Below are 24,311 nucleotides of genomic sequence, written 5' to 3'. Positions count from 1 at the left end.
TCTATGAGCAGAGATTTCCGCAGCGGATTACAGGTGAACAAGCCGCTTCAAACCTGCACCAAATCCCACAGGTTTTGAACCAGCCTTTTGGCTGCGGAATTTCCGTGCAGCCCCGCTGCGGACATTACGATAGATTTTCGCAGGATGGTGCGCGGACTTCACAGAGGGACGCCACAGGAACCAGGCAGGAGGTGAGTTGAAATCCCCCCCAGGCTTTCCCTAACTTAGTATATAGTGATACCCGTTCTCAGTGTTGCTTCATGTGTCTACCCAAATAAAAAGTCAGGTAACTAGAATCCAACTTAGAGAGTCTTAATACAGTATTAATATATGAGGCACATCACTCAATTCAGCTTGTGTTTTGGGTGGAGTAAGTTTTTGATTTACGTGTTCTGTATTGCCCCCAGCAATTACTGCTTTTCTGGAATGTTTTTGTAGTAACGCTGCCAAAACTACTTAGTTTGGAATTTTCAGAATGCCTCCTCTCCTAGCAGGAGCTTGTCAAACTTTACATTTTTCCTGTTCTGTTATCATTGGAAACAAACAGTGAAACAAAATGTAAAGCCGTCCCACTGCACGTAAACGCCTTCCCTGTTAGATCTATAGCACTAAGCGTTCTCCTACAGCAACCTAACAGCAAATATGAGGGGCCAGTTTTGTCAGTCCTTGGCTGCATATATCATATTTTTCTTGGTTGTTTTCAATTGGTCGGAATGTGGGAGACTGCTTGTGGTGCCTCAAGAAGGAAGCCACTGGCTCAGCATGCAAGGCTTGCTAGACAGCTTGACCCAAAGAGGTCACCAAGTTGTGGTGATCACTTCTGAAACAAATCTCATTAATGAAGGCTTGGGTTACACCGTGCAAACCTACCATGTGCCTCTCAGCAAACGAAATATGGAAGACTTTTCTAAACAAGTGATGCAAGAAGCGTTTGATCATAAGACAATTCCTCAGAAGATTCAGCTAATCTACAAAAGACAAACAGATGAAACAAATTGGTTTCTCAATTCTTGCAAGAACATTCTTCAGAATAAAACACTCATCGAATACTTGGAAAAAGGCAAGTTTGATGTCATGCTGAGCGACCCTCTCTTTCCATGTGGTGAGATCATTGCTGAATTTCTCTCTATCCCTTCTGTATTCTTCACGAGTGGCGCTCCTTTTGGGATAGGACAAGAAGCAGCTCATTCTCCTGCCCCACTTTCCTATGTTCCCATATTGTTCACCACCTACACTGACCACATGACCTTCTTCGAAAGACTGCTGAATTCTCTTGTATGGCTGTTCGACCGTGCAATGTTTGATCGATTGTACTCTCCTTATGCCAAACTGGCCACAGAACTCTTGAAACGAGATATCAGTGCTATGGACCTTTACAGGAGAGCTTCAATTTGGCTTCTAAAATATGACTTTGTCTTTGAATTTCCCAAGCCTGTTATGCCCAATATGGTTTTTATAGGAGGCATCAACTGTGCCAACAGGAAACTGCTAAGTGAGGTAACAATTGTATTTGTTTAGTTTTGGACAATGTTTTAGCATAAGTATATGTTCTGATGACTGAGAAGGCTTCTTGTATAGCCAGTTGCTTTGCAGCCACAAATGGGTCTGATTTTAGGTTTCTGAAAAGAAGGTGGAAAATCCCCTGAGACACATACAGGATAATAAGGTTTGATTGCTATGTGAGACAGTGTAGCATTGAATTAAGGAAAATATTAAATGGACTGTTCAGGCAGTAGCTCAAAAATTAAATGCAGGTCAGTACCTACAGGTAATCCTTACTTGCTGTTTATTTTCCTTAGATCTTGCTCATTGTCTGCTTTTAGCTGAGCTCCAGTAGGACAGAGCTATGATCTGTCACTACAGTTTATCTACAGTGTTTACAGGGAGTCTGCAGTAGTCTAAGCAACACCCCCTGTCTCATCATTGGTTCAGGCTGCTGCTTCCTCCCTCCTGAAGCTCTGCCTCCTCTGACTGGCTGCTGTTGATAAACACAAGCTGTTCACTTGGCCAGTGTGCTCAGCATGCAATCTTATATGTGCTGGAAGCACACAGCTCCGTTCCCTCTGCAGTGGTCCAGGTTGGTATTGCACTTGGTATTCAATTGGAACTTTGCCTGCAATACGAAGCCGGGCCACTGCATACATCTCAATAAAGTAGTGCTATGGATATCACTGAAGGTAAGGTTATATTTTCAGGCTTTCTGCTGTTCACAAAACATTAAACTGGGGCACATGTGTTTTACAGAAACAATACAAGTTTCAGAATAACTTAGTAAGGAAACTTTGAGCCGGTAAGAATGTCAGGAACAAAAGTGACACCATTTTGGACAGATTTGTAGAGAATACTTACAGTATGCAGGACAGCTAAGTATATGTTTGAAAATTTACCTTTTGTTTCATGTGATCTATGAATGTCGGCTTCTCATCTTTGATCTGTAGCTGTAGGATTCAAAGTTCATTTTCTGATAACCTGATGACTCTACAGTAAACACTGATATCTCTTAGCTGCTCGGGCTCAGGTGCTTCTGTCTACATTGTGCAAGGTTTAAAAAAGTACTTTTAACGGTGCACTTTTTAAAAAAATGTTGTTTTTCTGAATTTTTATTTACTTGATGGTGGCAAATTACTGGTGATGCCACAGGAAGGACGTCACTGGCTAAGCATGCAAAACTTAGGTGGAAAAGTTGCATGAAAGAGGACACCAGATTGTGATGAGGTGTGCTAAATCCCGATATCATACTTGCCCATGTGAATGCACACTCAGGGCGGCTTGACACAAGCGTAATTCGCTGCGTGATGCCCACATGAGACAGTCGTGCGAGACGCAGTACATACGCAATGACATGATGTACTTTCTGCACGCTGCCAATCGCCATATACTATCTTGGCATGTATGCCCAGGTAATAGGCCCTAAGATAGAACATGCTGCGATCTTAATAGTAGATTAGTGCAGGTTGGTTGCCCAGGACCCCCACCATATAGCCGTTAGTCAGTCCGGTGTGGCGGTGCACTGCGCTAATTTCTGCCGTAAGCAGACAGCTTTCATTCCCACTGTAGTGGCCTGGTTTAGTATTACAGGCAAAGTTCCCATTAATCGTTTACAAATGGGAATTCCTTTAATATTTGATGAGTGCTTGTATGCCAAAATGTGTAACTAATACTTGATCTTTTGTTTGCAGCACTTTCATAGCTATTACTGAGTGTATGCGGTCTAAACCTTGCATTTTCCTTGTTTTTCAGGATTTTGAAAAGCTAGTGGAAAGCTCTGGTGAACATGGTTTTGTAGTTTTCTCCCTGGGATCAATGGTGTCTGAGATTCCAATGAATAAGGCAATGGATATAGCAGAAGCTTTCAGATACATTCCTCAAACGGTAGGAAAATCATTAATGTAATCATTAACTTGTTTGCAGCAAATTAATTAATTTCCCTATTAACTAGTGAGCAATTGGATATTCTATATCTTGATTTCTCCAAAGCGGTTGATACATATAAAATGAGAATGCTTGGTGTGGCAAGAATGTGTAAGTGGATAAGTAACTGGTCAGTGATAGAAAGCACAGGGGGGTTACAAATGGTACATCCTCTGATTGGGTCACCTTTCCTAGTGGGGTATCACAAGGGGCAGTATTGGTCCCTATTCTTTTTAATATATTTACTAACAACATTGTGGAGGGATTGCACAGTAAAATATCAATATTTGCAAATGATACAAAATTATGTACAGTAATTAAGACAAGTGAGGTCAGAATGCGGTTGGGAATGGATCTGGATAAGTTGGCGTATTGGACAGAAAAGTGTCAAATGAGGTTTAGCACTGATAAATGTAAAGTTATGCACATGGGCAGGAAAATACATGTCACCATTACACGCTAAATGGGAAACCACTGGATAAAATTTATATGGAAACGGACTTGGGGGTTAACTGTAAGCTTAACTAGAGTAACCAGTGTCTGGCAGCTTCTGCCAAGGCAAATAGGATCATGGGGTGCATCAAAAGAGGCCTGGGAGCACATGACAAGAACATTATTCACCCTCTTTACAAATCACTGGTCAGACCACACATGGAATATTGTGTACAGTTTTAGGTACCGATACTCAAGAAGGACATATCAGAGTTTGAGCAGTTACAAAGATGGGCAACTAAATTAATAAATAGAATGGGCGGGCTATTGGGATTATTTAGTTTAGAAATAAAATGGTTTAAAGGGAACTTGTCATGACCTTTGAGCCCCCTAAACTACATTATAGGGCTCAAAGGCCAACGGGGAGTCCGTGAAGCGTTGTTTGATACTCACTGAGTGCCCCGTTCCAGCGCTTTGTCCTCTCCGAATTGCTCCATGCATACAGAGTGACTCTTTTCAGGCTGTTCTGTGGTCATGCTCTTCCATAGACTCCTAAGACTCACGTGCAAGGCAATATTATGGATCCTGCTATTATATATGTGGAAGCACACGGAGCCTTTTAATATGGAGTCCATGAGAAACAAATGTTGTGCCATGCTTGATAGCATTCCATATTACGGAGGACTTTTAGTAGGGGAGAACATGGAGGCTCCACACAACACTACACAGAGTGCTTATGGATTCTGCATTTTGCACACTTGTTTTATGAATTAACCCTTAATGTATGGGCTAGGTAGTACAATATGTAGCAATGAATGTCTTTAAACATCATGAATAAAAACCACTGTAAAGACAAACTACAGTTGTTCTGTTCATAATTCTAGGTTATATGGAGATACACGGGGAAGCCACCTTCAAACCTTGGAAATAACACCCACCTGGTGAAATGGCTGCCACAGAATGACCTGCTTGGTAAGTGTGTATAAAAGGGGTGTCAAACTCATTTTCAACTAGGGCCACATCTACATTATGGTTGCCTTCAAAGCAGGGGCGTAGCAAAGGCCCATGGACTCGGGTGCAAAGGCTCAGCTTGCTCCCCCCCTTGTGCAACATCTCTCCATATCCACGGATCCTGTGTCTTTCAGTTGCATTGCTGGGTCTCATAAATAACCCTTCGATGCAGCAAATGCAGCCAGAGGCACTGCTAGGGTCTTAGAGGTGCAGGTTCTTGATGAACAGTGGGGGAAATTTACTAAACCCAGCATTTCCAATACTAATCTTAGTATAATTTCCCCCAGTGCATGATGCATCTAATACACCAAGAGGCTGATATATCTCATTACCTCTGTGTGCCTGCACAGAAATTTATGATAGGTGCGACCTGATGTACATTTCTGGGATAAGTTATGTCAGTCTTTGGTGTAAATTATACATATATCTATCCCTCCAGGGTGGCCACATCCCTTCCGGACAAGCACCATGGTCCATTTGCTTCTCTCCACGTCATGTTTCAGATGTGGAGAATGCATTGGCAGAGGCAGATTAAGTCTCGCATGGATCCTGGGCTGTATGAAGTATGTGAACTCCCAAAATTCTGAATCTTTAAAATGATCTGTTGGTTATTACATATATACCAGACTTGGAGTAATAATGGTTCCTGGGGATAGCGTGATCACTAGGACAAACAAACAACACATAGAAGAGAAACTCGGAAATTCCGGACTAGTAGGTAGACCCTAAGACAATATAGGGGATGCGGCAGATCAAAATTAGAAATAGTGAGCCACAGATTATAAATGGCACGACAGAGTAAGTTTTAAAAAGTTATCTAGACTGTGAAGGGCGATACATTTATACTAGACTTCTCTGCCCCAGTGAAGTGGGGTTTTACAGAACCAAGCGTACTGAATAGATAAAGTACTAGAATAGAGCTTACTGCGCAGATACAGTAACAAAACCCAGCTAACTACATACATACAATATCAGAACTAAGCTTACTGTACAGATAGGGTAACAGAATCAAGCTTACTATATAGATACAGTACCCGATGCACTCTTACTCAAAGATACAGTACCGCAACTAAGTTCAATGCATGGATACTTCTGAAAAAAAAAACTGTGTTGCTTGTAAATGGCATGCTGTCCTCAAAGTTGTGCCATATTTATCAAATAGCATGCATCGTGTTGCCAAACACTGTGAACACTGCATTATGGTATCGCCACTTGAGGCAGATCGGCTATGAAATTTCCAGGTTGAAAAATCCACAGGGAATCCATAGAAGACATTGACTGCAGGCCAATCTATGCTGTTGATTTTTCTCTAGCTTGTGGGTGAGATTTTTTGAAATGATACAATGATGCTGGGATGTACACGCTGCCTCATCTGAGCCCCAGCAAGTAGAGCATGTTGGGCTCACTGGGAGAAGCAACATTTGATGTCCAGACCCAACATGACTCAAGACAGTAGTCATGATCCTAGTACCCAGCAATTGGCTGCAAATGAGTACAAAGTCTTCCTGGCACAACTCTGGACCCTCTGACATAGAAGAGGCTCCCACCACTGCAGCAGGATTAACTAAAATAGCTGGGCCGGCCATAGAGGTTACACCACACCTCCTCAGGGCAAAGTGGAGAGTCAATCCTTCATGGGCTAAACAAAATGGCGTGTCAGGACAGATTTGGCCTTCGGGCCTTGATTTTGACACGTGGTGTATAAGACACAATCGTTACATTCCTATATTTTTACACCCTACTATGTATCACTTGTATTTGAGAGGCATCATAAACATAAACTATGTTTATGTAGTCCACATCTGTTTTTCAAAATGTGTTTTAAATACAGTATATTTGTGGTTATACAGAGAAGGAATTTCTTGGAATGAATTTGTTCTACTTTGTAGGTTAGATAGTTCATACCCTTCACTTATCACCACCCCTTTCCCTGCATTGACTACCTTTATCTAATTTTGTCTGTCATCACTTCCTCCCATTCTTTGTCTTCTATTTACCTGTCTTTTTACCCTTACATCTTCTTCTTTTCATTTTCAAGAGTCCAAAGTTCAGCATGTTAAGGTGTCGACAGACAGACACACAGACACACACACACACACACACACACACGTTAGTCTAAAGTGGATCAAAACAGATGATTTCAACCAAAATGATCATTCATCTTGTGATATTGAACAATGAATGATAATTTAAGCTAAGCAATAACAGACTGTCATTGTTTGGAAACAAATCAGAAGTGTTTAAAGTTTTTGCCCAATACCCGCTAGCCCACAAATTATTTTTCTGTAAAAGAATGTGTAAGGAGAATTTATGTGTTTATCAAAGAGAAGACACTCCTAGATTTCGTATAGTATGGTACCCAGGAGAAATACATATCACACCAGCCTGTGCGGTATCAAATGATTTCTAATTTATTCTAAGGGGTGTGTGGTTTATATACCATGAATTACATCACAGGAAAAGTGTACTGTCTTATCTCCTGTCTGTCTGTCCCAGTACCATGCACGGCTATAGAAAGCTTTTGTTTAACCCCTTCACTACTTATACTAGCATCATGCTATATCTTTCTAGTCTACAATGCAATAAAAGAACAATTAACTGATACATGATTGTAACATGCAATTTAGAATAAAAGATGTATATGTGTTGGCATAACAAATGTTCACAGGCGATCATTTTTTTAGCATTTGTTCAGCCACCATCCTATTTCGATCTAATGCATATGGCCACATTTATAAGGGGAGAACCCGCTACACACATTGTCCTTTTACTCAACTAACCACAACTGCACCACAAGAAAAGTAAACCAAAAATTTGGAACATACACCAAATTTCTATTTACAGATAATAAATACTTTCAGGAACTTGATATCAATCACGACACTTGATCCCCTATGTTATATTTATCGCTTGGGAAGACTAAAGATTGTTTGAACTGCACCTTGGATGCTGCCACTCCTATATTTTGTTCATTGGATACTTTAAGGGACCTATTCGGATCGGGGCTCATTTGTGGCTGTTGCATATCCCCGGTCCGGCTGAATACGGTGTGAGGTAGTGCTGTTTGCACCCTATTTGTTTCTACTTGATTGCCTACGGGCTAAGCTAGGCAAATAATTATTTTGTCCACTGCCATATGCATGTCTCATCACTTGCATTGTTAACTGCCTTAACTTTAGCCACACAGACCCATTCCCTCTTTATATATTGGTTTGAACATCATCCTGTGTTCTACTATGGTTTTATTTTAAATAAATTAAAAATAGTAATTGTAACAAAAAGAAGACAACAAACTTACTAGAATTGGAATGAACTGCAATACCAGACAGTGCTTTTTCTGATAAAGCAGACCCTTTTTTCTAATGACAGGCAGCCCTTTGAATTACTCCTTATTCTCCTTTTCTTAACACTAGTTTTGAAAGATGCATGTAATCATGCTGAGTATAATGATGCCTCCTCTGTCTAGATCAACATATCACAATGCCCCTCTACTCCAAAGTAATGGGCAGGAGCAGAGAAATAAAATGAAGAAAAAAGTTTTTTTGGCTTTGATTTAACTTTAAACAATGTGTTTCTCAGAAACTTTGGTACAGCGTAAGAACAAGTTGTAACATGAAAGAATTTCTAACAACTTTTTCGTCTTTCTCCAGCTCATCCAAAAGCTCGTGCCTTCATTACCCATGGGGGCTCTCATGGAATTTACGAGGGTATCTGTAATGCTGTTCCCATGGTCGTCCTACCCCTGTTTGGTGACCAAATGGATAATGCTAAGAGGATTGAGTCCAGAGGAGCTGGTTTGACACTCAATGTCTTGGACATGACACCAGAAGACCTTAGTAATGCTATTGATGCTGTAATAAATGTTCCAAGGTAAGCATGGACATCCACTTAAAAAAACCCCTAGGCTACGCACCTCAAGTTTCTCAACTACAATTAACTTATACCGTTAAAGCTATTTGGTAACATGAGTCACTTGGAGACTGCATACTCATTTTATTTCACCAGGGCAAAATTGGAGACTTGAATTACTGAAGCTTTTTACTTTCTCCCTGCTGATGTCACCTGTAGGAGTAGATATAAGGACCGATAATAAATCTTATCAAAACAAGCGATTGCAAACTTTTTCTGTATTTAGTCAGAGAACCTGCTAGCTAATAAAGTCCTGTGATCACAGCAGCATCAACACTGATTCATGCAATATGTATAATTGTGCAAACAAAAAGAGGGAAGGAGTGGCAAGTGTGGTATGAGTTATCATTAGAGATGAGCGAGTATACTCGCTAAGGCACATTACTCGAGCGAGTAGTGCCTTAGCCGAGTATCTCCCCACTCGTCTCTAAAGATTCGGGGGCCGGTGGGGAGCAGCGGGGGAGAGCAGGGAGGAACGGAGGGGAGATCCCTCTCTCCCTCTCTCACCCCCGATCCCCGCCGCAACTCACCTGTCACCCGCGCCGGCCCCCGAATCTTTAGAGACGAGCGTGGAGATACTCGGCTAAGGCACTACTCGCTCGAGTAATGTGCCTTAGCAAGTATACTTGCTCATCTCTAGTTAGCATGTAAAAACATTGACCACAAAAGGGCTGCAGCTCCAGTGTACAATACTGTGCAAATTTTTTCCCACGCCTTCCTAAAACTTTTACAAAGTTAGAATGTTTTCAAAAATAGAAGCGTTAATAGTGTTTTGTCAGTTAACAAAATGCAAAGTGAATGAATAAACGAGAAATCTAAATCATATCAATTCAATGTTTGGTGTGATCACACTTTGCCTTCAAAACAGTATCAGTTCTTCCAGGTACATTTGCACATCAATTCAGGGATTTCATAGTATTATAGTCAGGTGTATGGTTAACCAATTTTAACCAATCCTCCTTTGTATGTTGAAACACAGCCATTAACTGAAAGAGAAACAGCTGTGTAGGAGGCTTACCACTGTGTGAGGAACAGCCAAACTCTACTATAAATGTTAGGTTGTGGAAGACAGCTTCATGTCACAGGTCATAAACCATGGCAAGACTGAGCACAGCAACAAGACACACAGTAGTTATACTGGATCAGCAAGGTCTTTCCCAGGCAAATTTTTGAAAGCGGGCCGGGGTTTCAAGATATGCTGTTCAAACTTTTTTGAAGGACAAAGAAATGGGCAACGTTGAAGACCATAAACACAATGATTGGCCAAGGAAACCTAGGGCAGAAGATGAAATACACATTATGCTTACTTCCTTTCGAAACTGGAAGATGTTCAGCAGTGTCATCAGCTCAGAACTTGCAGAAACCAGTGGGACCGAGGTACACCCATCTATCAGTTTGGTAACGCCTGTCCAGAAGTGGTCTTCATGGAAGAATTGTGGCCAAAAAGCAATGCCTTCGATGTAGAAACAAGGCCAAGTGACTTAACTATGCACAAAAATGTAGAAACTGAGGTGGAGAAAAATGGCAGCAGGTGCTCTGGACTGATAAGTCAAAATTTTTAATCATTGGCTGTAAGAGAAGGCAGTTTGTTAGATGAAAGACTGGAGAGCAGTACAATAATGAGTGTCTGCAGGTAACAGTGAAGCATGGTGGAGAGCGGTACAATAATGAATGTCTGCAGGTAACAGTGAAGCATGGTGGAGTGCGGTATAATAATGAGTGTCTGCAGGTAACAGTGAAGCATGGTGGAGAGCGGTACAATAATGAGTGTCTGCAGGTAACAGTGAAGCATGGTAGAGAACGGTACAATAATGAGTGTCTGCAGGTAACAGTGAAGCATGGTGGAAAGCCGTACAATAATGAGTGTCTGCAGGTAACAGTGAAGCATGGTGGAGAGCCGTACAATAATGAGTGTCTGCAGGTAACAGTGAAGCATGGTGGAGAGCGGTACAATAATGAGTGTCTGCAGGTAACAGTGAAGCATGGTAGAGAACGGTACAATAATGAGTGTCTGCAGGTAACAGTGAAGCATGGTGGAAAGCCGTACAATATTGAGTGTCTGCAGGTAACAGTGAAGCATGGTGGAGAGCGGTACAATAATGAGTGTCTGCAGGTAACAGTGAAGCATGGTGGAGAGCCGTACAATAATGAGTGTCTGCAGGTAACAGTGAAGCATGGTAGAGAGCAGTACAATAATGAGTGTCTGCAGGTAACAGTGAAGCATGGTGGAAAGCCGTACAATAATGAGTGTCTGCAGGTAACAGTGAAGCATGGTGGAGAGCGGTACAATAATGAGTGTCTGCAGGTAACAGTGAAGCATGGTGGAGAGCGGTACAATAATGAGTGTCTGCAGGTAACAGTGAAGCATGGTGGAGGTTCCTTGCAAGTTTGGAGCTGAATTTTAACAAATGACATTGGGCATTTGGTCAGGATAGATGTTGACCTCAGTGCTGCGAAATACAGGCAGATACTTATCCATCATGCAATATCGTCAGAGAGGCGTCTCATCAGCATCAAATTTATTCAGCAGTAAGTCAATGACCCCAAGCATACAGCCAATGTTATTAAGAACTGTCTTCAGTATAAGGAAGGAGTCTCTGAAGTGATGATATGGCCCCCACAGAGCCCTGATCTCAACATCATCATGTCTGTCTGGTATTACATGAAGAAGCAAAATGATTTGAGCAAGCCTACATCCATAGATCATCTGTGCTTAGTTCTCCAAGATGTTTGGAACAATCTCCCTGCTGAGTTATTTCAAAAACTGTGTGCAAGTATAGGTAGAACAATTGATGCCGTTTTGAAGGCAAAGAGTGGTCACATCAAATATTTGATTTAGATTTCTTTTTTGTTCATTCACTTTGCTTTTTGTTAATGGACAGAAATAAACTAATAACACTTGTATTGATAGCTTTCTTTTCTGTGCCTCTTTTTCCACACCTGCCTAATATTTTTGCACAGTGCTGTATTTCGTAGGTGTGGTATGTCTTTTTAAAACTGCATCCCAATCTATTAAAACAATAAAAGTACAGATACTTACCCATCCCCTCCATCAGCAATACGAGGTGCAATGTCGTAGTCCTCCCGGTCTTTTCTTTGGAACAGAAACTAGCTGACGGCTGCAGCCAATTAGAGGCCACAGTGGTCAGATGCCATTCTCTTGACACATCATGGCTTCCAGCATCTGCGCGGTAACGCCAGGAGAACGGCATGTGACCGCTGTAGCCTTTGATTGCCTACAGCAGTCCGGTGGCAGCCTTTTCTAAACAAAGACCAGGATGTCCGCTGGACTGGAGTGTTGGATGACCGGGAAAGAGGATTGGTAAGTGCCGCTACTTTTTTGTTGTAACAGATTGGGATACAGTTTTATACAATCACACCTGGACAATCCCTTTAAGCCTATGGAACCTTAACATGTGATGCACAGAAAAAAAAACTTTTAGCAAAGAGTGTAGAGCAGATGTCTTTGCCAATTAAGATGAATATCTCTGACTACCATTCATAGTTTCTTTAATCAGCCTATAGAAAGGAAACATTTTTTTACTTTCTTTTTATTTACACCATTTTCCATCCTAACATCCCTTTACCCCTTTTCATGCATGTAAAGGTTTTTACCTCCCATTTAGAATATGCCATAGTTAAACAATGAGTGAGCACACTATTAAGCCTGTTCCATTTCTTTTTTAATTTCCTTTTCAAACTTAGCTACAAGGAGAACATTCAGGAAATGTCCGCTCTACATCTGGACAGACCAATTAATCCTCTGGACCTTGCAGTTCACTGGGTAGAGTTTGTCATGAGACACAAAGGTGCACCCCATCTGCGACCTGCGGCTCATGATCTGAACTGGATACAGTACCACTCCCTAGATGTCTTCGGCTTCCTCCTTGCTGTGATGGTCACTATACTCTTCATCAGCTTTAAATGCTGCACCTACACCTGCAGACGATGCTGCGGCAAAAAGTCTAGACCAAAGACCAAAGCCAAGAAACAATAGATAGTGTTTATGTAGAATTACTATAGGTATATATTTTGGTATAAGAGTGTACCCACTAATGTGAAATTTTTTTTTTGTATTGAAAAAAAAACAGTTTCTTCTCATAATTTGAATTTAGGATGGTTTTACACACACAGCGTTTTTTTGTTTTTGTTTTTTGAAAAGCGCTACTGCAGTTTTTGATGCAGTTTAGTGTTTTGAGCCAAAGCCAAAAGTGGATCTAGCAAAAGGGAGGGGTGTAAGTCCTTCCTTTATATCTCCCATTCCTTTTGAATCCACTTCTGGCTTTGGCTCAAACGCTGCCACAAAATCTGCCCAAAAAAACTTGTGTAAAGCTACCCATGGGAAAGCAAAAAACCTGTGCAACCTTCCTTCTGAATACAACAATTAAAGATGAATCCTTTCACTATACGGACTCTTTAAATCTTTATTTTCTGACTGGGCAGATTTGTAAAAAGTTTTAGGGCACCTTCACATGAGCTTTTTATCGTAGCTATTTTGCCGCGAAAATTGTGACCATTTGATGCACTTGTTCAGATGGGTAATTTTAGGGAGCATAAAATCGGCTGGTTGGAAAAGATAGTGCATACGGTGCGCATTCTGGCCAACCGCTTTTATGCTGACCGGAAAAGATAGGTTTGGACTAGAGATGAACGAACATACTCGGTTCGGGTGTTTTTGGACTCGAGCACCGCTTTTTCCGAGTAACTGACTACTCGGACGAAAAGATTCGGGGGGCATCGGGGGGCATCGGGGGGCGGGGGGCGGCGTGGTGGAGCGGGGGGGGGGGGGTAGCAGTGGGGAACAGGGGGTAGCTCTCTCTCTCCCCCCACTCCCCTCTGCAACCCCCCGTGCACCCCCGGCGCCCCCCGAATCTTTTCGTCCTAGTAGTCAGTTACTCGGAAAAAGTGGTGCTCGAATCCAAAAACACCCGAACCGAGTACGTTCGCTCATCTCTAGTTTGGACCTATTTTTTGCCGGAATACGCCGACCAGTCCCATAGACTTCTATGAGAGCTGCCGGAAAAGCGAGGTGGGAGGGAGTTTAGCAGCAGCTCTGCTAAACTCCCTCCCCCTCTCTGCCCCTTGTCAGCTGCCAGCAATAGGATGGGGCGGGAAATTAGCACACTAGCTTTGCTAAGCTCCCACCCAACCCCGCCCCATCTCTTTGCCGGCAGCCAGAAAGGGGCGGAGAGGGGGAGGGAGTTTAGCAGAGCTAGTGTTAAAATGGGAGATGCACCCACGACTTGGTTGTGGCCGTCTCTAGTTCATGCGATTTTTGCAGCGCCTGTGTGAAGGCGCCCTAAAAACGTACATCTCTTTGCAGCGCCGGAAGAGACAGCGGGGTCGAAAAATAGACCGAGTCACGGGTGGCTCTGCCATCCCTCAAAAAGCTAAGGAAAAACCCACCTTTGTTACTACTGGGGGAGATCACATGTAGTAACCGGAGTTACCTTTAAGCCCTGTTTGTCACTCATGACGCCACCGTTCCTTTCTCTGCTGTGGATCCCTTTGGAGAAATAAAGTATTCCACACAGAAATGTTTTTTCCAAGACAAAACCGGGAACAGGTGGTCTTGCTCCTTTTACTTAACTCTTGAAATGAAGGTCAATAAAATAATCTTGGTTCAGAAAACAATTTGTAGTGTTGAAGCAGTGAAGGCTCTCGGGGCATTTGTATAATCCACAGGCTAAGATATCTCTTAGATCTCTCTTCCAACAAACTCTCTCTCCACTGTTATTCACTCACTCTGTCCTCGCTAAGCAGCGTTTTCCATTTCTCTGCATACATGCGGTACCTGCACTGTACACACACGCATTTCTATCATGTCCGGGCTTTAAAGGGTTTGTCTCGCGAAAGCAAGTGGGGTTAAGCACTTCTGTATGGCCATATTAATGCACTTTGTAATATACATCGTGCATTAAATATGAGCCATACAGAAGTTATTTACTTACCTTCCCTGCGCTGGCGTCCCCGTCTCCATGGCTCCGTCTAACTTCAGCGTCTAATCGCCCGATTAGATGCGCTTGCGCAGAAGGGTCTTCTGCCTTCGGGTCTGCCCGGCAGCAGTGGCGTTCTGGCTCCGCCCCTTCTACGCATCATCGCGTAGCTCCGCCCCGTCACGTGTGCCGATTCCAGCCAATCAGGAGGCTGGAATCGGCACACGTGATGGGGCGGAGCTACGGGATGAAGCGTAGAAGGTGCGGAGCCAGAACGCCACTGCTGCCGGACAGACCCGAAGGCAGAAGACCCTTCTGCGCAAGTGCGTCTAATCGGGCGATTAGACGCTGAAGTTAGACGGAGCCATGGAGACGGGGACGCCAGCGCAGGGAGGGTAAGTGAATAACTTCTGTATGGCTCATATTTAATGCACGATGTATATTACAAAGTGCATTAGTATGGCCATACAGAAGTGCTTAACCCCACTTGCTTTTGGGAGACAACCCCTTTAAGTCTAGTAGCTATATAGAGGGTTCCTGGACTGGCTGGTCCCAAGCATGAGCAGCAGACCATCTCTCAGTTTCCTCCATCTCTCCTACGCTCTGACTCCTTACATTTTCTGACTGACTAAAGTACTACTCTTTTTGCACCTTTTTCTCCACATCTACATCACATGGACACAGATAAAACCACAGCTAGACAGATAGATACATTTTCCAGACAACACCAGACATAAGCAGACATTAACCCTTTCATGCCTGCAAACATCCAATACACATAACACTTGTATTCCACATTACAGATTAGACATGTGACATACATAAAACATTTACAAGTGCTGGAGTGGCCCCTAACTCTGGGTCACACACACACACATATACATATATATATATATATTTATTATACACACAAGAGAAAGGAAGGACTGACTGACTTCCCGTTGTCATACAAACATCAAATTTGGCACGACCATTCTTTAGTTCCTAAATTGAAAAAGTAAAGGGGTCACAACTTGATTATTCAATTATAAGTAGAAAAGCAAGTGCACCCCTATGTAATGCACCTAATCTAATTCTCTAACTTCCCAGTGTCATACAAACATGAAATTTGCGACTCCTTTACTTTCCCTGTTTAGGAAGTAAAGAATGGTCATGCCAAATTTCATATCGGTCAATTACTTTTGCACTTATAAATGAATAATCAAGTTGCAAGCCCTTTGCTTTTCTCATTCATCACCTAAAGAATTGTCATGCCAAATTTCAAGTTTGTGCAACACAGGAAGTTAGAGAATTAGATTTGGTACATTACATAGGGGATCATTTAATTTTGCATTTATGAAAAGTAAAGGGGTCGCAACTTGATTAATCAATTCAAATCATGAAAGCAAGGGCCCCCTATAATGTACCTAATCTAATTCTCTAACTTCCCGATGTCACACAAACCTGAAATTTGGCATGCCATTCTTTACGTCCTAATATAGGAAAAGTTAACAGGTCGCAACTTCAATATTCAATTCTAAGCGTGAAAAACTGAGATAGTTCTTTTCTCAGAAACGATAAAGCCTAGGGAAATGATTTGTATAGTGAAGAGAATGTATATCACCTCTATGTGTATAAACTGAGGAGAATCTAACGCTCCTCTATGTGTATACTAGCTGATATACCCGCCTTAGTTAATTTGGTACAGTTGTCTACCTTTTGTTCACACAGAAAATTTCATAAAGTCGTAATTACTTCAGAGGAATAAAAAATGTATACACAGAGGAGCGTCAGATTCTCCTCAGACTACATGTACCAATGTCTCTCTGCAGAATATGCCACTCCTACCACTCTCCTCACTTTTTACCCTTAAAGGTAACACCCTTTTTTTCACAATTACCCCCAGACTGGATGTTTCAGTCCCTTCTTAGCCTTAAAGGCATGCTCCCTTTCTGAAGTCCATGTCCGCTTCCTTATGTACTTTACAGCCTTTTGGTATATGCACACAGATGTAATGTAGATTCTCCTCAGTATATACATATAGAGGTGATTAAATATGTTGGGCTTTCTGTCTAATCATCATAGCATCCAGGTGCTTTTCTTTCTAGCTGCCTCTTGCAGCCTTGGTAAACATCAAGGCTGGAGTGGTGAGGGAGACATTACACACAAAGCCTACTGAGGGAATTCCAACAGACATTAGCTCAGAAATTTTCTGCAGTAAGAGGAAAAAAGCAGCACATTCTTTCATTTGTAAATTCATGTTAATGGTGAGAGAGACGCTTTGACCCCTTTAGCTTCTGGGCCCCGCAATTGTGATCCTCGATTTCTAAGCCACTGCTCAAAGAGAGTGCCACAACCTATCTATACACTTCCACATTGCAAGTCTAGTCAATACGTCAGATTGTCTGGGGGTCACCTTAGAGATGGGGTCTCTGGGCAACTGTCAAGTATGCAGAGGCATAACTTGAAGCTCCTTGGCCCCAATGTAAAACCTGTAACAGGGCCCCCAACTACAATGCTTTATTCATAGTACTAGGCTCCCTTTAATGAGAAGAGAGGCCTTCTTTGATCCCCCCCCCGAAGGCTCCTGGGCCCGGGTGCAATCGCAGCCTCTGTATCCCCTATAGTTACGCCAGTGCCCCCAACCTACCATATGCCACTTTCTAATAAATGCAGGAGAATAATGTGAAGAATCATTGTGGCAGTAGCTGCAACTAACTGTTTCTTTACTGTTGATTAGGGTGCAACAAGTATCTCAGTGTAACAGCCATAGTAATGCATGCAGAAATATTTTAGTAGAATATAGATGGATTATACAGAGACTGTTAAATTCTAACTCACAATTTGCCAAACTCTCTAGTAAATCCAGTTTGACTATATAATGGTAATCTCAATATCAGTCACTTTTTATACCAAGTGTCCTTGTTCTGTTAGATGGGAGGGGTATTTTCTCTCCTTGAGGAGAGCACCTAGAAGGTAAGTGAGGAGACACGGAAATAAGGAAGATGGAACAATGCCTCTGCAGTGCCACCTATTGGCTTGGCTTTCAATTCCCAATCTTTGTTAAGACTTGTATAACGGGTTGTACATTGATTTGTAGGAAGGCAGCCATCCAATAGGTAGCGCCACAGAGGTATTGTTCCACCTTCCTTAGTTCCATATTATCCAGAGAAGCATGCATGGCCTTATGAGTCTCCTCGAGGACAGACAATACCCCTCCCGAATCTCGTCGCTGTCCGCTCACTAGCCAAGCCAGAATCCTACTTCACACTGATAAGGGGCAAACACCCCAAAACAGCTGTCTGTGTATGAATTCTGGCTTGGCTTTCAATTCCTAATTCTTGTTAAAACCTGTATAAAGGGTTGCACATTGATTTGAAGGAATGCTGCCACCCAATAGGTGGCGCTGCAGAGGAATTGTTCCATCTTCCTTATTTGTTCTGTTAGAATCATGCTGTCTCTTATCAGTAACAAAACTTCCATATGAGGCCTGCTCTCTCCAACAGTACGCCACTACTCCATTAAGTGTTTGGCTTCTCTTTCGGTACTACTGCCAAAATTCTTGGTGGCTAGATTACTCCACCAAACACAATAAGCTCTGGCTCTCCCACCAACTATACCTATCACTTCTGCACACTCTTGCTACAGTTAATGGTATTTTCCCTTTGTGTGTAAGTTGAAACACCTTCCTGGCCATCTTGACTATAACGCTGGTGCCCTCTGCTGTGGGAAATAGATATACCCACTCAAGATGTTGCAACAGTATCTCTGCATGTTAAATCGTATTATGTGTCAGTGGAGCCTCACTATTAACAAATGGAGTTGTAACAGCCAGTTGCCAATTTATTCATACATTTCCAGGAGGAATAACACAAGAATATCTCAATGTACAATTCTAAGAAACACTTAAAGGGGTTGTCCCGAGGCAAACATCAAAATTTTAAATTAGCCCATTCCCCCTGTCACCCCCCGGCATAAAATAGCAATTTAAAGCGGTTTTTAAACCGCTTGCTACTCACCGATGTGATGAAATATGAAGTTATAAAAATCTTCTCCCTAAGATGGCCGCCGGTCCTTTCCCAGGGATGCACTGCGGTTTTCTCCCATGGTGCACCGCGGTTTTCTCCCATGGTGCACCATGGGCTCTGTGCGGTCCATTGCCGATTCCAGCCTCCTGATTGGCTGGAATCAGCACACGTGATGGGGCGGAGCTACGATGACAATGCGGTGACCAGCTCTCCGGCACGAGCGGCCCCATTCACCAGGCAGAAGCACGGACTGCGCAAGCGTGTCTAAAAACGCCAGAAGACATCAGAATTAGACGGATCCATGGAGACGGGGACGCCAGCAACGGAGCAGATAAGTGAATAACTTCTGTATGGCTCATATTTAATGCACGATGTATATTACAAAGTGCATTAATATGGCCATACAGAAGTGTATAACCCCACTTGCTGCCGCGAGACAACCCCTTTAATGTTATGGGGATTATACATGTTAGAGCTGAGAGGTCATTATCTACATCTTTCTTTATATATCCTTCACTTTTTACTTCAGCAACATCACCCACAATCATCATAACTAAGGACCCTTTTACATGGGATGCTTGATGGGTTCAGATTTGTTTTGATATACGTACCAATTATATGTCTATTTTCAAGTACATTTACAAACATTGCCTTGGTGGCTTTTGAGAAGGAATCTGAAGAAAATGGAATATAACAATATTGAGTGTATGCTTGGGGCAGGGGGGGGGGGGGTAATTAAAGGCTCATAGGCCCTGGTGCAAAAGTTTGGCTGGCCCCCTCTTCCCCGTACACAACTCCACTTCAAGCTTCCCAACAGTTACCCTACAGTATCTTTCAGCTGCATCGCTGCGGCTCTAAAGTGAGCTACATTTGTTGCTAGGGTTCTAGAAGTCCAGGAGCTCAGGCCTCGTGATATAATATGCCCCAACCACTCAAAGGAAAAAAACAAAAACACCAGAGTCATCAAGAAAATAGACCAATATTTACTCAATCTTAGTAGCCTTAGATGTGTAACTATCATATGTGTCTATAATTCTGATAGATTTATTATTTGTGCTAGTAGAGTGCTTTGGGTCTGGAAGGGTAGTATAATTGGTACATTTGGGTCAAAGAAAAGCTTTCTTTAAAAGGGAACCTATCATCACTAGGGATGAGCGAGTATACTCGCTAAGGCACTACTCGTTCAAGTAATGTGCTTTAGACGAGTATCTCCCTGCTCGTCCCTGAAGATTCGGGGGCCGCCGTGGAGCGGGGAGCTGCGGGGGAGAGCAGGGAGGAACGGAGGGGAGATCTCTCTCTCCCGCCCGCTCTCCTCTGCTCCCCGCCGCAACTCACCTGTCAGCTGCGGCGGCTCCCAAATCTTCAGGGACGAGTAGGGAGATACTCGTCTAAAGCACATTACTCGAACGAGTAGTGCTTTAGCAAGTATACTCGCTCATCCCTAATCATCACTATTGAGCCCTATAAAAGATAAAAAGGAGCTTTAAAAGGTGAGGGAATTTGGGAGTCCGGAGAGCAGTGTTTTATACTCTTTAAGTGCCCCATTCCTTCGCATGCACACAGTGCAACTCTTTTCACACGGCTCTATGCGCACTCTTCCATAAAGAAGAACTGAAGAGCGCATGCATAGAGCCATCTGAGAAGACGCTGTGTATACGTGCCAACCTTGCGGAGATGTAGTGCAAAAATGGAGCACCTGGTGAGTGTGAAACTCCCCAGACTCCCTGTTCTCTCATCTTTGAGCCCCATAATGTAGTTTATGGCGCTCAAAGAATGGTGATGGATTCCCTTTAAGACTTTAGAGGGATAGCCTCTGTTCTGAAGCTTGAAAATGATCAGTTACACTCAGTGAGGAAGGCTGGTTCACTAGAATGATTCCTTCTTACTGCAAGATACTATCCAATCACAATATCACACTTGAGTAGTGCAGTGTCCCGTAGGGAGACCTCAGACACCTGACATACGTGGGGAGTTGAGAGGGTAAAGTGATTGCTTGTCACGGCGGCACTTACCGAACTCCTTTCCGAGAGAGATACACGCATTCAAGGCCAGAGTATTACTGCAGGCCACTGTAGACATCCCAATGATAGGGAATGCCAATAGACAGGAAGATGGGGGTTGTGGTTGTCACGGGTTCCTACACATTGGAATGACCCTCGACCGACAATACATACAGACAGAGGCAGTCTTTGAGTACCACAGGTCCTGAGGAATGGTTAGGGCCCAGTGAAAACTTTTACTTGAAAACTTGAACAGATTATACAAGGCAGTTCACTTTAAGACTTTACAGTGCAGGCAAATGACTTTCAAAACGTAGTAAAGATTATTTCTCTTTCAGTACGTCCACCCTGACTCAGAGATGCGTGGATGTGACAGTTAAAGGGTGTACCTCTATGCAGGGATCCTGGCTCTGGACAGCTGTGTAGGAAAATTAGGCCGAGTAGTACCTCTGCACTGGCCTTGTCAAAAGTAGTAATAACAATTGCTCTCCCACTATTGGGAACTCACTCCACTCACATCCAGAATTCAGACATAACGGGATATCTCTCCTCCTCTTCCATCTTCACCACAAGGAAGCTGAAGGTGCTTCCATGTGGCTCTGTGTTAGGTGGAACTCCGGTAGCAGACAAGATGGAAGACCACTCAACTCCAGAAGATGGAACTCCTTTCCTGCTCTCAATCACTTCTATTTATACCTTCTCTCATACCACGTGACATGACAGACTTGATACATTTACAGGCAAGCTTGGATTGTATTAAAGTTAACCTTCCAAGCTGTGCAACACACAGACTGAAAATGACAAGACAGCTTGCACGGTGCATCCACATAAGACCAACCTGTATGACATTTATGGAGGGGACCAGGATGATGTACTGGGCCACTACAGTAGTACAAGATGCCAACCAGTCCAATGAAGCACATTTGTGAATGTTGGTTTACAAAACAATGTTAGTTTAGAGGTGGCCCATAGCATTGATGGACATTTTCATATCTAAAAACATTTAATTTTCTTGAATATCATGAATCTTCATGGTGATCAGGGCTCAGAGGAAAAGAAAACCAAAAAAAAGATGAACCAATCAAAAATGACATCACCTGTAATCACTAGAGGTAGCTGCATTGTAATCACTATTACTGTGTAGAACTGGTATCTGACTATATTCATGTACGTAGATGTATAGTAAATGGTACAAATAATATTCAAATTGTCACTCAGCAGCAGATGTAATCCGTTTGAAGAAACAGGCAACTGTAAGTGGTCCATAATCTGCAAATAAGAACACAATGTTAATCCTGCTAACTTCTAGGGAAGAAGCTGCAAGTCATACTTTGAGCAGCTGATTTACTTCCAAAAGCAAATCTAAAAAAAATAATCCAAATATAAAATATGCATCAGTATTATGGATCAAGCCCCATTGTTAGCTGTGGAGATTATAGCCAACATTCTGCATGCTGCATATTGATTTATGTAGACTTTATTGAAATATTGCCATAAAAACAGATTAAAATTGGTTCCAGATCATGAAACAAAACTAAATGAGGAACATGCAAGTAACAAAACCTAAGGCCAATTAACACTTTGTATGTTATAAAAACTAGACATTCATTTGTACTTTTCCTCTCTGCAGGATCTATTCCTGCTTTCGGCTCAAAAGCAGTAAAGATGCACAGAAAAAACATAAGTGTGAAAGGTCTTTATGCCAAATGAACCAAACAAGCCATCTGGTGGTGGGACCAGATCAGTATGTAGACTTCATATGTTTATGCAGCATAAACGATGGACAATGCGTTTAACTATGACAGTGCAGTGTAAATAGCAGCTGTTCAGTATTGAATGGCCACTACGTTAACTGAATGGAGAGAGATGGGGGGGGGGAGCGCGAACTGAAATCTGCCCCTGCCGCCCCGCTATGAGCCAGCGATACAGGAGCACGGGAGCATCTATGTGCGGGGATGAGTGTCGGACATCGTTTGCCCAACATTTGTCCCATCTAAATGGAGGTTATGTCTCCCTGTACACCAAGAGGAAGTCTTAACTTACAGATTTAAATTTAGATTCAGTAAGCAGTCTGTTTCCTTGTATGGTACCGAAGTCCCCTTAAGACCACCGTTCATACAGAATGCCCCCCTTAGCACACTTGCTGCTGAAGGCTGGCAATATGTTTTTGGGTTGTGCGTATTTCTGCTTTTCTCTTAATCTGATGTGACATTTCATGCCGATGTAAGAAGAGGACTGATTGATGGCAGGTCAAGAAATAGGACACCTTGTGAAAACAGAATTTTTTAGCCTTCTTTTTAGAAAGAACTATTAATCCTATTAATTATCTTGACTGCAAAAATATCTGACAGTATTTCAGCATCCTGTAGGGTGACCCCGGACACAGGGCATATGTTGAGCGGAGATGCTGGCTTGTCACGGCGGCACTTACAGGCTCCTTCTCAGAGGGACGCACGTAGCCTCGGCCATGGGCAATGCTGGGCCTCTTCTGGACACCCCTTGGAGAGGAACGCCCAATAAACATGCGAACAGGGATGGTCACGGGTGACGCAACCGTTCTGCTATGCACCGGAATGAACTACGGCAGAGAATAAAGAAGCCGCAGACAGATACAACGTACCTCAGGTCCCTGGGAACGGTCAGGGCCTGGAACAACTTTACTTGAATATAACTTCAACAATACAAGGCAAAGTAGACAATATTCCAAGAGCAGGCAGTTAGACAGGCTTGATTAGGAGTACCTCCACACGGCGATCCAAGGCTTCAGGACACCCATGTGTGACAATTGAAGACGCGTACCTCCACCCAGCAGTCCCAGATTTCAGGATACTTGGGCATGAGCAATGGATAAGAGTACCTCTGCACTGGGCCTTGGGGAAAACTCCACTTACATCTCTCTCATGCTCTCTCTCCAGTTGGGGCTCACTTCTCTCCCATGCAAGATCAATCAATCCAGGGAACCTCTCCTCCTCTTCCATTCTTCACTACATGAGGGTTGAAGGTACCCCAATGCACCTGGCACTCTTGAACGGGAACCCAGAAGAATTTCAGATGGAAGCCAACCAACCTTCCCGCTCTCAAGCACTCACATTTATAATCTCACTCATACCACGTGACAGGACATAGATTGATACAGTCGCAGGCAATCTGCAGACTTTTGCAAACACTTAACCTATCACACGCAGCAGCTGTGCAATACATATAACAGAATAACTAGATAGATTTGCACAGAGCATCAACATAAGACACGCGTGTATGACATTATGGAGGGGGCCAGGAAAGCATATACTGGGCCACTACAGTATCATGTTGCAAAGTAATGTTGTTCGCACAAAGTTTTATTGAACTAGAAATCAGATATAAACTCGACAAATGCTGTCACCAGGAGCCCTCAATAGAACCCTCATCCGGATGGGACTAAGCAAGCACAATGATGCAACAGCTGCAGTGTGGGGAGCCCGAACCATTCCCCTCAAGTAGCAATATGTCCATAAATCGATCCGCAGCAGCATATACGAGTGCCAAACAGATGTAGAAAAAAACTTCTTTATTCCTTCATAGATACGTATAGCAGTGAAGTTTCGATTACGCCATGTGATCTTTCT

At 42.9% G+C, this 24,311-nt stretch overlaps 1 protein-coding gene across 3 annotated transcripts in view; it reads left to right on the top strand.

Annotated features, from left to right (window-relative positions):
- Positions 1–13,166, top strand: part of LOC136576431 (UDP-glucuronosyltransferase 1-6-like) — a 66,140-nt gene extending 52,974 nt beyond the window's left edge. For 2 of the 3 annotated variants that reach the window (XM_066575707.1, XM_066575705.1), the window contains exons 2-5: positions 3,241–3,372; positions 4,728–4,815; positions 8,505–8,724; positions 12,469–13,166. In XM_066575707.1, the coding sequence (XP_066431804.1) occupies positions 3,241–3,372; positions 4,728–4,815; positions 8,505–8,724; positions 12,469–12,760 (732 nt within the window). In that variant the 3' untranslated portion in view covers positions 12,761–13,166. Of the gene's footprint in view, positions 1–591; positions 1,498–3,240; positions 3,373–4,727; positions 4,816–8,504; positions 8,725–12,468 lie in introns of those variants that run through there. The other variant, XM_066575706.1, reaches the window with a different exon arrangement.
- The last annotated feature ends 11,145 nt before the right edge of the window (positions 13,167–24,311 follow it).

The sequence above is a fragment of the Eleutherodactylus coqui genome, chromosome 8 (assembly GCF_035609145.1).
Source record: "Eleutherodactylus coqui strain aEleCoq1 chromosome 8, aEleCoq1.hap1, whole genome shotgun sequence".
Classification (NCBI taxonomy): Eukaryota; Metazoa; Chordata; class Amphibia; order Anura; family Eleutherodactylidae; genus Eleutherodactylus; species Eleutherodactylus coqui.
This window is presented reverse-complemented; position numbering and strand designations above follow the sequence as displayed.